The sequence below is a fragment of the Giraffa tippelskirchi genome, chromosome 4, assembly GCF_054371585.1.
Source record: "Giraffa tippelskirchi isolate mGirTip1 chromosome 4, T2T-mGirTip1v1.2.pri, whole genome shotgun sequence".
Lineage (NCBI taxonomy): Eukaryota > Metazoa > Chordata > Mammalia > Artiodactyla > Giraffidae > Giraffa > Giraffa tippelskirchi.
The window spans coordinates 112626161-112641813 of NC_137278.1; the positions used below are offsets into that span (position 1 = coordinate 112626161).

The 15653-nt window shown below is 37.6% G+C and overlaps 2 protein-coding genes across 3 annotated transcripts in view; both read left to right on the top strand.

Annotated features, from left to right (window-relative positions):
- Positions 1–4000, top strand: part of LOC145545638 (tenascin-R-like) — a 92342-nt gene extending 88342 nt beyond the window's left edge. The window contains exons 17-18 of the mRNA XM_081590483.1: positions 3552–3712; positions 3929–4000. Of these exons, the coding sequence (XP_081446609.1) occupies positions 3552–3712; positions 3929–4000 (233 nt within the window). The remainder of the gene's footprint in view (positions 1–3551; positions 3713–3928) is intronic.
- PTPRQ (protein tyrosine phosphatase receptor type Q) overlaps positions 3558–15653 on the top strand; it is a 242572-nt gene continuing 230476 nt past the window's right edge. Inside the window, exons 1-3 of one of the 2 annotated variants that reach the window (XM_081597131.1) lie at positions 3558–3712; positions 4508–4619; positions 5293–5519. In XM_081597131.1, the coding sequence (XP_081453257.1) occupies positions 5427–5519 (93 nt within the window). In that variant the 5' untranslated portion in view covers positions 3558–3712; positions 4508–4619; positions 5293–5426. Of the gene's footprint in view, positions 3713–4116; positions 4171–4507; positions 4620–5292; positions 5520–15653 lie in introns of those variants that run through there. The other variant, XM_081597130.1, reaches the window with a different exon arrangement.

The following is a 15653-nucleotide window of genomic DNA, read 5'->3' on the forward strand; positions in this document are numbered from 1 at the left end:
TAGGATCATACTTGTGTTTTTTCTCAGCTTCTCAAAATGCAGTTGAGGTAAATTTACTGAAATACCAAGGGGAAAAGTTGAGAGATGCTTTAGAACTACACTGTCCAGTATGCAGTGATTAGCAATACATAACTATTGAACCTTGAAATGGGACTAGTCCAAATTCAGATGGGCTCTAAGTGTGAGAGACACATGGGATTTCAAAGACTTAGTATGAAAGAAAGTGACTATCTCATTAATAATTTCATATTGATTATATGTGAAATGATATTTTTGATATTTTTGTGTTAGATAAAATATATTTTTAAAATTAACTTGGCATTTTTCTTTTTACTTGTTTAATGTGGTTTATCTTATATTTTTATTAGATAGTGCTGCTTTAGAGAAGCACAAGTCACATATTTAAACTTATTTAAAACTGAGTTAACTTGCAATAAAGGAAGCTGTTTCATGTAAAAAAAGGAATTATTTGACAAAAATGGTTTGATCACTGACATCTATTAAATTCTAGGGATTTAGGTTACTAAGGATTAATTTTTGGAAAATTCTGGTCTAAAAAATTAACTAGGCCGAGAATTACTCTTGCTAGCCCTAATTACGGAGAAGGCAATGGCACCCCACTCCAGTACTCTTGCCTGGAAAATCCCATGGACAGAGGAGCCTGGTAGGCTAAAGTCCATGGTGTCGCTAAGAGTCGGACACGACTGAGCAACTTCACTTTCACTTTTCCCATTCATGCACTGGAGAAGGAAATGGCAACCCACTCCAGTATTCTTGCCTGGAGAATCCCAGGGATGGCGGAGCCTGGTGGGCTGCCGTCTATGGGGTTGCACAGAGTCTGACACAACTGAAGCGACTTAGCAGCAGCAGCAGCCCTAATTAAATTGAACACAAAGTGAGATAAATATATATATATATAAAACTCAAAGATATATGTGATATATATATATATATGATACATATATATAAGATACATATATTAATTAAATTGAACACAGTGTGAGATATATATATAAAACTCAAAGATATATATAAGATATATATATATATGATACGTATATATAACTCAAAAGCTACCACACAATTTGATTTTTTTGGTTAGTAACAATTAAATTGAGAGTGATATTTTTGCTTCATATTTTTCTACCTTTTCAGAGATTAAATTCCATGGAATACAAATCATGTACTTATTATGGGATCTGTTTCATTAATTGAATCTTTCAGTTCTTATCCAGAAAGCTCCACTCACAATGACTCAAGTATCACTTCACCTCTCCTCCCTTTTCCTGAGGGCAAGCCTCCCTCCTGTCTGTTCAGAACCACAGTATCCTACTAATTGGCCTCTTGCTGCTACTTTTGCCTCTCACCAGTTTATCTCCCCATCTTCCAGGGTAATCTTGTAAAATTAAAAATAAGTCAGATTGACTGTCTGCTTAAAAATTTTCAATGTTTTCCATTGCATTTAGGGGGGAAAAAATCTAAAATTTTATTGCAACCTTCATGACCATCAGACTGTTCTTTCCTAAATGATCCCACAGCTCAGGCTGGTTTTCCTCAGTCACTTTATATTCTGTCCATTTGCAGGGCTTCTATTCACTTTGCTTTGAGAGGCCTTTACCAAGCTATCCTGAAGCTTTCAGGCCTTCCCTTTTTTTATCAGATTGGAAGATATCCAGACAAATATATTCTTCCTCTTCTTAGTGAGACAGACTTCATCCTTGGCCAAGAGTTCTTCAGTGTGTAATTGTAGACCGTCCAGGAAACTACATCCTCTCTCCCTCACCACCATCTTAGTAAACAGCCCTTTACTTCTATATTCATTTTTCTCTCCAAGTCTCATCCCAGCTCTTTTTCTTGTTTCTTGAGTAAGACTTCTTGAATGTTAGATACTTTTTTAGGACTCTTGAAGAAAAAGTATTAGCCCTCACAATCAGTAAGTGTGAGTAGTGGTTGGACTTCTGTCACGTTAAACTTGTGTCTATTTTAACATGGACTGGCGAGGAGAATAAAGGCCTTTTCTCTCAAGCATGAGAATACAGAGGACATAGGTCTGTGTGCAGAATCATCCAGGAAAAATGCCAGCAGCTATGCCCAACAAAGAAATTGTACCCATCACAAACTGGGTATTTCTCTGATCACCTTAGAAAGCACATCTTTCACCTTAGATGTGCCACATTTCTAAAGAGTTATTATGAAACTGTGGTACTCACTGCATAGACAGCTTGGAGGTGATGCCTAGAGAATGTTTGTGTCTTTGAGGATGTGACGTGAAAATTAATTGATCAATATTATCTTCAGTCACTGGGCTTCCCATGTGGCACTAGTGTTAAAGAACCCGCCTGCCAATTCAAGTAGAAGAGACACAGTTTCGATCCCTGGGTCGAGAAGATCCCCTGGGGGAGGGCACAGAAACCCACTCCAGTATTCTTGCCTGGAGAATCCCACGGACAGAGGACACTGGCGGGCTACAGTCCATAAGGTCACATAGAGTTGGACATGACTTAAGCGACTTAGCACACACTAGCAAGATGATTATAACCATTAAAGGAATTTTTCAAAGGAGATAAAGAAAAACTATTCTAAAACGATATCCTCCCCCCCAAATACACTAGGAAATTGCCTGTTAAGATATGTATTTTATGCAATGTGCCCTATCAGTTATGTTAGGAAATGTACAATTAATTTTTTAAATATATTGATTTTCAAATCACTTCTGGTGGAAAAGGGAGTGTTAAAATGATAAACGGAGTTCAAGGACTAATTCCAGACTCCTTTCTTTTGGAAATGGTGTTAGAGTGGATCTGTATCAGGATGTTTTTCACATGCTTGGCTTCATAATCTCCCTCCCCCTATATTGTTTGTCTGGAATCTGCACTAAAGATAAGAAAGTGCAAACCTGACTCACTGGCAACCAATCCAAAGAACTTTATGTGGAAAACTCCCTGCAAGTAGGTACAGGCAGCATAAACAAAACTTTGGAAATAGTGAAAGAAAAGGTAGAAAAAAATATGGTTGCAGTCGCTAGGACAATTACTAGTTATTGTTTAAAAATTATCTTATCTTGTTTTCATTTCCAATATGAAAACTTTTCTTTTAAAGAAACACCTAACTAAATATTCATCAGAAATACTCATCTTTTAAAATATTTGGCATACTTTGTTATTTTTTTCAAATTATTTTCTGTTTGATAAAGATCCAGGTAATTGCGTAAGTATTTTGTACCTACTTGTTTTTAAAATGATTTGATTTTTTAGTTAGAACATAAGTTTTAAAAAACAATCTGGTCAACCAACAGATTTTAGTAGATAAGGAATATCCCAGAAACAGATACATAAATTGATACATCATTTCTGATAAGTAAATTTAAAACTAGATATTTTAAAAGATATACATGCCTAACACCTACAGAGGGTTAACGATAATGTAAAGGCTCTGACACTTTCTAACAATGTGGTTGTTTTGAAACTTGGCCCTTAAACCATTGATTTTCCTTTTTCCTTTGAAAGTTTGGGAGAATAACTCTATTCTAAACCTCTGTTTTTCAATACCAGAACCAGAAAAACCCAAGAAACTTAAAGCTTTCAATATTTCTGCACATTCCTTTTCTCTGCACTGGAGCCTTCCCTCTGGCCACGTGGACAGGTTTCATGTGGATCTTGTTCCTGACAGTGGCTTTGTTACTATCAGAGATCTTGGAGGTGGAGAATATCAGGTATTGTTTTCATTATTATACTTAGCCAAGCCAACTTGTATTTTATATTTAGTCCAAATAGGAAAGTTCTTTATGAAACTCATCCACCATGAAAACTTCCTCCTTTGAGCCTCTTTAAAAGCATAAGGTGAAGACAAAAACACTGATGCCGAATTGATGAGTGTAAGTTTCAGTATTGGTGGACTGTTACCTTAGCAATGTCTGTTTTTTTTTAAGTCTACCCTGAACCTACAGCCAGCCATCCAAGGGTTCATGAATAGTTTAACAAAGGGCAGAGCTATTGAGTAATCCAGGCTCATTAATTGTGCACTTGCCAGGAGGATCTGTCTTTAAATCATTAATGCAGGCAACATTTCTCTCTAGAGCCACCAATGTGATTCTACTGCCTGAAAAATGTGATAATGATGGGTTTTCTTATCATTTTTCTTTTACTTTTTATTGGAACTTCAGAGACACAGGTATTTTATACACACTCTTAAATACCAGGGCTAATCAATGGACTATAGATTTCTTAGGACTCTTAAATGGTTGTGACAATGAACTAGGATTGATAGAAATACTGATTTAGTCTTTGATAATGTAGTATGTTTTGTAAGTTTTTATTGCATGTTATTTTGTAAATATTTCTGCTATAACAAATGTATATTTTTACAATAATAGGAAACACATTGTGATAGTACAGAGTTATGTAGTGAAGTGCTAACTTTACTTTTTTGATTGTGATAGATTTATCGTTTTAGCTTTCCTACATTTCAGAATTTTTAACATAGTCATCTATTTTTGGTGTTTTAAAAGGTTGATGTTTCTAATGCTGTTCCTGGTACAAGGTATGATGTAACCATCTCTTCCATTTCTGCTACAACATATAGTTCACCTGTTAGTAGAACAGTGACAACAAATGTGACAAGTAAGTATATGTTTTCAATTTTCTTTCTTTCTTTTTTTAACAAAGTATTTGGACCCTTTATAAATCTATTGGATGGAACTATTTACATTGGCAATATGTGCACTGAATGCATGAAAACAGTTGAGTAATTAAAGCAAACTGGAAACTTAAGAAAGTGATCTGTTTAGAACCTGCATTCTACTGGTTCTTTATCTTCCTTTACTTTCAAAGGGCAAAGATAATTTTTCCACACTTGTTTGTGAAATGGATCAGAGACACTGTTAATGGTAATATTTAAATAATACAAAACCATGAAAATAAACTCAGTATACTTGCTCCAAAAGAATTACTCAGTTTGTAAGGCTGGCTCTTGTTTCCCTGGTGTTTGTGTATAAGCCTTGCTTCAAGTGAGTGTTTCTAAAAAGTGATTTGGCATTAAAACTATATTTGGCATGTAGTATTTAGTAGCATTCCATTTTTCACATTCTTATAAAAGAATGTTTTTGGTATTCCCCATAGCATTTAATAATTTTTTCTCTTGGTAGCAAAGCTCTAGGGAGGATAAACTTACACTTATGAGACACTTAGTCTTTGGGAACTTTAAAAGTCTACAGTTTGTAAATTTTCTTACATATGTTTGTGAAACTACAATAATTGATTGACCTTATAACAACATTCATTTTTTGAAAAATAGAACCTGGGCCTCCAGTCTTCCTGGCAGGGAAAAGAGTCGGATCTGCTGGGATTCTTCTGTCTTGGAATACACCACCTAATCCAAATGGGAGGATTATATCTTACATTGTAAAATATAAGGAAGTTTGTCCATGGATGCAGGCAACATATACACAAGTTAGAACAAAACCAGACAGTCTGGAAGTTCTTCTTACTAATCTTAATCCTGGAACAACATATGAAATCAAGGTAATTATTTTGTAAATAGTATTAAAATATTTCATTCATTTTATTTATTTATTTTTTTATAAATTTATTTATTTTAGTTGGGGGCTAATTACTTTACAATATTGTAATAGTTTTTGCCATACATTGACATGAATCAGCCATGGGTTTACATGTGTTCCCCTTCCTGGACCCCCCACCCACCTCCCTCCCCATCCCATCCCTCTGGGTCATCCCATTGCCCCGGCCCTGAGCATTTGTCTCATGCATCAAACATGGAATGGTGTTCTGTTTCACATATGATAATATACATGTTTCAATGCTATTCTCCCAGAATGTCCCACCCTCACCTTCTCCCTCAGAGTCCATAAGACTGTTCTATGCATCTGTGTCTCTTATTCTGTCTTGCATATAGGGTTATCGTTACCATCTTTCAAATTCCATATATATGCATTAGTATACTGTATTGGTGTTTTTCTTTCTGGCTTACTTCACTCTGTATAATGGGCTCCAGTTTCATCCATCTCATTTGAACCGATTCAAATGTATTTTTTTTAATGGTTGAGTAATATTCCATTGTGTATATGTACCACTGCTTCCTTATCCATTCGTCTGCTGATGGACATCTAGGTTGCTTCCATGTCCTGGCTATTGTAAACAGTGCTGCAATGAACATTGGGGTACACGCGTCTCTTTCAATTCTGGTTTCCTCAGTGTGTATGCCCAGCAGTGGGATTGCTGGGTAATATGGCAGTTCTATTCCCAGTTTTTTAAGGAATCTCCACACTGTTCTCCATGGTGGCTGTACTAGTTTGCATTCCCACCAACAGTGTAAGAGGCTTCCCTTTTCTCCACACCCTCTCCAGCATTTATTGCTTGTAGACTTTTGGATAGCAGCCATTCTGACTGGTGTGAAATGATACCTCATTGTGGTTTTGATTTGCATTTCTCTAATAATGAGTGATGTTGAGCATCTGTTCATGTGTTTGTTAGCCATCTGTATGTCTTCTTTGGAGAAATGTCTGCTTAGTTCTTTGGCCCATTTTTTGATTGGGTCGTTTATTTTTCTGGAATTCAGCTGCAGAAGTTGCTTGTATATTTTTGAGATTAATTGTTTGTCTGTTGCTTCGTTTGCTATTATTTTCTCCCATTCTGAAGGCTGTCTTTTCACCTTGCTTATAGTTTCCTTTGTTGTGCAAAAGCTTTTAATTTTAATTAGGTCCCATTTGTTTATTTGTGCTTTTATTTCCAATATTCTGGGAGGTGGGACATGGAGGATCCTGCTGTGATTTATGTCAGAGAGTGTTTTGCCTATGTTTTCCTCTAGGAGTTTTATAGTTTCTGGTCTTACGTTTAGATCTTTATTCAATTTTGAGTTTATTTTTGTGTATGGTGTTAGGAAGTGTTCTAGTTTCATTCTTTTACAAGTGGTTGACCAGTTTTCCCAGCACCACTTGTTAAAGAGATTGTCTTTTCTCCATTGTATATTCTTGCCTCCTTTGTCGAAGATAAGGTGTCCATAAGTGCGTGGGTTTATCTCTGGGCTTTCTATTTTGTTCCATTGATCTATATTTCTATCTTTGTGCCAGTACCATACTGTCTTGATGACTGTGGCTTTGTAGTAGAGCCTGAAGTCAGGCAGGTTGATTCCTCCAGTTCCATTCTTCTTCCTCAAGATTGCTTTGGCTATTCGAGGTTTCTTATATTTCCATACAAATTGTGAGATGAATTGTTCTAGTTCTGTGAAAAATACCATTGGTAGCTTGATAGGGATTGCATTGAATCTATAGAGTGCTTTGGGTAGTATACTCATTTTCACTATATTAATTCTTCCAATCCATGAACACGGTATATTTCTCCATCTGTTTGTGTCCTCTTTGATTTCTTTCATCAGTGTTTTATAGTTTTCTATATAGAAGTCTTTTGTTTCTGTAGGTAGATATATTCCTGAGTATTTTATTCTTTTTGTTGCAATGGTGAATGGTATTGTTTCCTTAATTTCTCTTTCTGTTTTCTCATTATTGGAGTATAGGAATGCAAGGGATTTCTGTGTGTTAATTTTATATCCTGCAACTTTACTATATTCATTGATTAGCTCTAGTAATTTTCTGGAGGAGTCTTTAGGGTTTTCTATGTAGAGGATCATGTCATCTGCAAACAGTGAGAGTTTTACTTCTTCTTTTCCTATCTGTATTCCTTTTATTTCTTTTTCAGCTCTGATTGCTATGGCCAAAACTTCCAAAACTATGTTGAATAGTAGTGGTGAAAGTGGGCATCCTTGCCTTGTTCCTGACTTTAGGAGAAATGCTTTCAATTTTTCGCCATTGAGGATAATGTTTGCTGTGGGTTTGTCATATATAGCTTTTATTATGTTGAGGAATGTTCCTTCTATTCCTGCTTTCTGGAGGGTTTTTATCATAAATGGATGCTGAATTTTGTCAAAGGCTTTTTCTGCATCTATTGAGATAACCATATGGTTTTTATCTTTCAATTTTTTAATGTGGTGTATTACATTGATTGATTTGCGGATGTTAAAAAAACCTTGCATTCCTGGGATAAAGCCCACTTGGTCATGATGTATGATCTTTTTAATATGATGTTGGATTCTGTTTGCTAGAATTTTATGAAGGATTTTTGCATCTATGTTCATCAGTGATATTGGCCTGTAGTTTTCCTTTTTTGTGACATCTTTGTCTGGTTTTGGAATTAGGGTGATGGTGGCCTCATAGAATGAGTTTGGAAGTTTACCATCTTCTGCAATTTTCTGGAAGAGTTTGAGTAGGATAGGTGTTAGCTCTTCTCTAAATTTTTGGTAGAATTCTGCTGTGAAGCCGTCTGGTCCTGGGCTTTTGTTTGCTGGAAGATTTCTGATTACAGTTTCGATTTCCGTGCTTGTGATGGGTCTGTTAAGATCTTCTATTTCTTCATGGTTCAGTTTTGGAAAGTTATGCTTTTCTAAGAATTTGTCCATTTCTTCCAAGTTGTCCATTTTATTGGCATATAGCTGTTGGTAGTAGTCTCTTATGATCCTTTGTATTTCTGTGTAGTCTGTTGTGATCTCTCCATTTTCATTTCTAATTTTGTTGATCTCATTCTTCTCCCTTTGTTTCTTGATGAATCTGGCTAATGGCTTGTCAATTTTGTTTATCTTCTCGAAAAACCAGCTTTTAGTTTTGTTGATTTTTGCTATGGTCTCTTTTGTTTCTTTTGCATTTATTTCTGCCCTAATTTTTAAGATTTCTTTCCTTCTACTGACCCTGGGGTTCTTCATTTCTTCCTTCTCTAGTTGCTTTAGGTGTAGAGTTAGTTGATTCATTTGATTTTTTTCTTGTTTCTTGAGGTACGCCTGTATTGCTATGAACCTTCCCCTTAGCATTGATTTTACAGTGTCCCATAGGTTTTGGGTTGTCGTGTTTTCATTTTCGTTCGTTTCTATGCATAATATGACTTCTTTTTTGATTTCTTCTGTGATTTGTTGGTTATTCAGAAGCGTGTTGTTTAGCCTCCATATGTTGGAATTTTTAATAGTTTTTTTCCTGTAATTGAGGTCTAATCTTACTGCATTGTGGTCAAAGAAGATGGCTGGGATGATTTCAATTTTTTGGAATTTACCAAGGCTAGATTTATGGCCCAGGATGTGATCTATCCTGGAGAAAGTTCCATGTGCACTTGAGAAAAAGGTAAAATTGATTGTTTTGGGGTGGAAAGTCCTGTAAATATCAATTAAATCTAATTTGTCTATTGTATCATTTAAAGTTTGTGTTTCCTTGTTAATTTTCTGTTTAGTTGATCTATCCATATGTGTGAGTGGAGTATTAAAGTCTCCCACTATTATTGTGTTATTGTTAATTTCCCCTTTCATACTTGTTAGTATTTGCGTTATATATTGTGGTGCTCCTATGTTGGGTGCATATATATTTATGATTGTTACATCTTCTTCTTGGATTGATCCTTTGATGTTTATGTAGTGTCCTTCTTTGTCCCTTTTCACAGCCTTTATTTTAAAGTCTATTTTATCTGAAATGAGTATTGCGACTCCTGCTTTCTTTTGGTCTCCGTTTGCATGAAATATGTTCTTCCATCCCTTCACTTTCAGCCTGTGTGTGTCCCTAGTTTTGAGGTGGGTCTCTTGTAGACAGCATATATAGGGGTCTTGTTTTTGTATCCATTCAGCCAGCCTTTGTCTTTTGGTTGGGGCATTCAACCTATTTACATTTAAGGTAATTATTGATAAGTATGATCCCATTGCCATTTACTTTGTTGTTTTGAGTTCGTGTTGAAACATCCTTTCTGTGTTTCCTGTTTAGAGAAGATCCTTTAGCATTTGTTGGAGAGCTGGTTTGGTGGTGCTGAATTCCCTCAGCTCTTGCTTGTCTGTAAAGCTTTTGAACTCTCCTTCATATCTGAATGAGATCCTTGCTGGGTACAGTAATCTGGGTTGTAGATTATTCTCTTTCATTACTTTAACTATGTCCTGCCATTCCCTTCTAGCCTGAAGGGTTTCTATTGAAAGATCAGCTGTTATCCTTATGGGGATCCCCTTGTGTGTTATTTGTTGTTTTTCCCTTGCTGCTTTTAATATTTGTTCTTTGTGTTTGATCTTTGTTAATTTGATTAATATGTGTCTTGGGGTGTTTCGCCTTGGGTTTATCCTGTTTGGAACTCTCTGGGTTTCTTGGACTTCTGTGACTATTTCCTTCCTCATTTTAGGGAAATTTTCAACTATTATCTCCTCGAGTATTTTTTCATGTCCTTTCCTTTTATCTTCTTCTTCTGGGACTCCTATGATTCGAATGTTGGGGCGTTTCATATTGTCCCAGAGGTCCCTGAGGTTTTCCTGATTTCTTTTTATTCTTTTTTCTTTTTTCCTCTCTGCTTCGTTTATTTCCATCATTCTATCTTCTACCTCACTTATCCTATCTTCTGCCTCCGTTATTCTACTGTTGGTTCCCTCCAGAGTGTCTTTTATCTCCTTTATTTCATTATTCATTCTATATTGACTCCTTTTTATTTCTTCTAGGTCCTTGATAAACATTTCTTGCATCTTCTCAATCCTTGTCTCCAGGCTATTTATCTGTAACTCCATTTTGCTTTCAAGATTTTGGATCATTTTTATTATCATTATTCTAAATTCTTTTTCAGATAGATTCCCTATCTCCTCTTTTGTTTGGTTTGGTGGGCATTTCTCATTTTCCTTTACTTGCTGAGTATTTTTCTGCCTTTTCATCTTGTTTAGATTGCTGTGTTAGGCGTGGCCTTTCTGTATTCTGGTAGTTTGAAGTTCCTCTTTATTGTGGAGGTTCCTCACTGTGGGTGGGGTTGGACGGGTGGCTTGTCAAGGCTTCCTGGTTGGGGGAGCTTGTGTCTGTGTTCTGGTGGGTGGAGCTGGATTTCTGCTCTCTAGAGTGCAATGGAGTGTCCAGTATTGAGTTTTGAGATGTCTATGGATTTGGTGTGCCTCTGGGCAGCCTGTATATTGATACTCAGGGCTATGTTCCTGCGTTGCTGGAGAATTTGCGTGGTATGTCTTGCTCTGGAACTTATTGGCTCTTGGGTGGAGCTTGGTTTCAGTGTATATGTGGAGGCTATTGGATGGTCTCTTATTAATTAATGTTTCCCCTGGCTTTCAGTCTTATTCTTGCAGTAGCTTCAAGACTTCTCCATCCATACAGCATCAATAATAAAACTTTTAGGTTAATGGTGAAAAGATTCTCCACAGTGAGGGATACCCAGAAAGGTTCACTGAGTTACATGGAGAGATGAGGTGGGTGGGGCGGGGTTTGAGGTGACTAGGACGGGAAGAGGGGAATTCAAATGTGGAGAGCGCAATCTAGCCAGTAAGCACTTCCCTCTGTGCTTTCCACAGTCTGGAACCCTCAGAGTGGTTCACAGAGATACATAGAGAGGGGGGAGGAAGGTAATAGAGGTGAGCATGAGTAGGAAGGGAGGAATCAAGAGAGGAGAGAGAGATCTGGGCAGTATTCTGTTCCCGAAGTGTTCTCCGGTACCCAGAACACCCTCAGAGATTCACAGAATTCGGTTGAGAAGAGAAGGAGGAGGGTGGGAGATAGAGGTTCCCTGGGGGAGAAGAAAGAGCATCAATAGGGGGAGAGAGTAATCAGGCCAGTGATCACACTTCTGAGTAAAAATGGGTCCTAAACATTGGGTTCTTAAATGTACAAAATTGATATCAAATATGTAAAACAGAGATTAAAAATCTAGAGTAGAGGTTAGACTCTTATAAAACTTACAATATAAAAAAAGAAAAAAAAGGAAACAGTGTAAAAAGAAAAAAACAGTAAAACAGTAAAAAAAAGAAACAGTAAAAAAAGTAAAACAGGAAAAAAACAGTAAAAAAGAAAATACAAAAGGTATAAGATATATGTATGCAGTTTGCTTTAAAAATAGGGTTTTTTTTTTGCAAGTTAATAGTGGGTTATGAAAATGAAAGTTAAAGATGTAATAGAGGACTTAAAGAAAAAGGAAAGAAGAGAAAAAAAATTTTTTTAAAGTTAAAAAAAAAAAAGATAATAGTAAAAAAAATATATATATATATATATATATCCCGGGCTTTCTCTGGAGCTGTTGTGAGCAATGTGGGGTCTGCTCAGTTTCAGATAGATCCTTGTTCCTGCTTATACTTTTCAAGACCTATAGGCCCCTTTCAATGCAGTCGGTATTAACTACAGGGATTTTAATCTGTTGGCCTGTCACTTTCAAGGCGCTTCCCTCTGTTTATTTGGCTTCTGTTTGAGGTCTCTTCAGTATCTAATTTCCGCTCTGCAACAAAGGGGTGGAGGTGGTCTCTTTAGGTTCGCTTGTTCAGTCGTGCTGTGGGGAGGAAGGAACACTGCAAACCTGGCGTGTGTGTGGTGAGCTCGCAGTGTCTCGGCCGCACTGGGGTCGCCCCCGCTCACGGCGTGTGTGCTTTCCCCGTCTACCCTGCTCAGGCTTCAGGTTACTCGGCCGGGGAGTGGGCCGGGGAGTGGGCCCTGAGATGCGTGCACTTCCCAGGTTTAAGCCGCTCAGGTTCAGGCTCCCGGTTACTCCACAAAGGCGCAGACTCAGTTTCGCCCACGGTTTGTGCCGTTCCCGGTCGGAGCTGCTCAGGCGGCCAGGAGTTTGGCGAGTGCACTCTCCCCTGTTGGGGCGGTGCGGCTTATCACCTCCCTGGTCCCCGCCTCGGTTTACCGGCGCGCCCGGCTCCGGTGTGCTTTGTGTCGGTTCTGGGGAGCTGGTCTCTGGCTGCGACCCTCCCGGCGGCTGTCGACCCTCCGGGATCTCAGGCAATCTTTGCTTAACAACTGGGAGCCTGTTTGCAGTTTGGTAGGGGGTGCCCTCTCTGGGGCCGAGTTTGCCCTTTTCCGGCTCTGGCTGGCCCCGCCTGCCTGCTGTGTCCGGCGGGGGATGGGGCGGTCCGCAGCCAGCTAGCTCTCCTCTGGTATCGCTCAGTCCTTTGTTCTGTGAGCGGGCCTGCAGTGCCTTAGAGTTAGGCTTTTCGCGGGATAGTTCTCTCTCTCTGGCTGTCCCACAGTTTAGGTTGCTATCTCACGTTAGCTCCCTCAGATTGCCCTCAGGGCACTCGGGCCCGGTCCTTACCCTAAGCAGTGCCACCCTCTCCTCTCCGTTCAGCCCCCACTTGCTGGTGGCGGATGCGAGCGTCTAGGGTTCTTTGCTGGGAGTTGCTTTAGGCACGTAATCTGTGGGTTTTATTTATTTTTTCTCCCAGTTATGTTGCCCTCCAAGATAAGAAATCTTCCCCCACACCCGCCGGTGAGAGGGTTTCCTGGTGCTCGGAAATTTCTCCTCTTTTACGACTCCTTCCCCGGGACGGCTCTCCGTCCCTAACTCTTTTGTCTCTCTTTTTATCTTTTATAATTTCTCCTACCTCTTTTGAAGATAATGCGCTGTGTTTGTGGATGCCTGATGTCCTCTGCCAGCGTTCAGAAGTAGTTTTGTGAAGTTTGCTCAGCGTTCAGATGTTCTTTCGATAAATTTGTGGAGGAGAGAGTGGTCTCCCCGTCCTATTCCTCCGCCATCTTAGCCCCGCCTCTATTTCATTCATTTTAAAAGTGAAGGAGTTTTATCCCAACAGGTCAAGCTTTTGCAGCAAGAGACTTGAAGAATGATCATCTGAATCATGTCCTCATTGCCCATCTGGGCTTTTAAAACTTGAACAAATGTTATAATCTTTGTGTGTGTGTGTGTGTGTGTGTGTGTGTGTGTGTGTGTGTATTTATATAATGTATCTATTTTAGAAAGCATTAGTTTAGTGACTTTAAAAAAATAAAGTTTAATAGCTTTTACAAGCACACATATTCTACTTTTTAATCAAATTTGAAGTTAGCTTTGTTATTTTTCTCTTAATCTGCTTATATTTCCATGTTATTGTAATTTTGGATAATGGTTTGAAGGTTTCTAAAGAACCAGTTTCAAAGAACAACAGATTTTAATTGGTTCCATTCAACAAATATTTCCTGGATGCGTATGATATCTTTTATGTTTACAAAAAATTTATCCCTTTACAGTGCTAAATATACAAAATCTAAGAACACTTTATTAAAATATTAAAGAAGAGCATGAGAAAAGCAGTCTTATGTTAGTTAGGCCATGTGAAAATGTTTACAGTTAAGAGACATGTGGTGACGCTAGTGGTTAAAAAAATCCGCCTGCCTATGTAGGAGACACAAGGCGGACTGCAGTCCATGGATCGCAAAGAGTTGGATACGACAGAGCAATACACACACATAATATTGCCAGGGGATGGTAAAGAATACAGGCATTTTCTCATTCCTCCCTATTTTCAGTATAATGTCAACATGTTCTTTAGTTTTGACTCAAGAGAAAAAGCTGTGTAAATATGTGATCATACGTAACTGAGATGACCATCTAAATGGAAGAAATGATAAGAAAGAGACACTTGCCTGTTTTTAAAATCTAATTGCAAGTATGCCTATTTGCAGAATCAAATATCATAATAACAAGAGAGTAGGCATACCAAGAGTAGGCATCCCCCAAATGACAAAAGAAAAATATAAGCTTTTACTTATGCAGTGGTAAAAATCAAAGAAGTCGCTCAGTCATGTCCGACTTTTGTGACCCCATGGATTGTAGCCCACCAGGCTCCTCTGTCCATGGAGTTCTCCAGGCAAGACTACTGGAGTGGATTGCCATTTTCTTCTCCAGGGTATCTTCCTGACCAGGGATCGAACTCAGGTCTCCAGCATTGCAGGCAGACACTTTACCATCTGAGCCACCAGGGAAACAATGACTATATCTCTGCAGAAACATGAGTTAAAGAGTGGGCAACCTTTTTCTAACTGACACCTGAAAATTATTTGGCACAGATATTTTCTATCATAAGCTCACATTCAACTTATATGTTAAGATATACTATTCAAAATAATAAAGATTATCTTTTAATGTGATATAAGAAGCTGTTACTGATAGGTAATATAGCCAACCTCATTCTGCTTAGATCTATTTTTTACAGAATTTAAATTTTTATTCCTTTGGATTCTCTTATTTCAGGACTATAAGGAAGCCCCTATTCTCTTTCTTACCCCACACTTTATTAACTACTGTTGTAACTTTTATTCTATTCAAATATATGTTAGCCATTGCAGAATTTCAAAGGGCATTTGACATGGTGCATTTGATATCTTCAAATGTTAATATCAAATCTACATGATATGGGGAAATCCTGTTTAGTATTTTATGTGTGTTATTTCATTTAGTATTCAGAATAATTTTATGACATAGATATATTGTTTCTATTTTAAAGTAAAGGAAAATAGGATAACCTTTTTAACTGAGAATTGGTAGAGTTGCAGTTTAAATCAAGGCTGTCTGATTCCAGTTATGGCATGTAGAAAAGCTTAAGAGTTCTCATTTATGACACTTTTTCTGTCTATTCTAGTGTATTTGACTAGATGTTTCAAGCCAAAATAGTTTCTATCTTTTAAATTCTAGAATATTTAGTCTAAATGATTACCTATTTATTTTTAAAATTTGTCTAATTAGATTGTAAACTCTAAAGTCAGACACTGTGTTTATGGTCTCATCATATTCATTACAGAAATAATCATGGCATCTTAGAGTGAATATAGTAGAAATAAATTGAGCTTTAGAAATAAACACAACTTCAACTGAATTCTG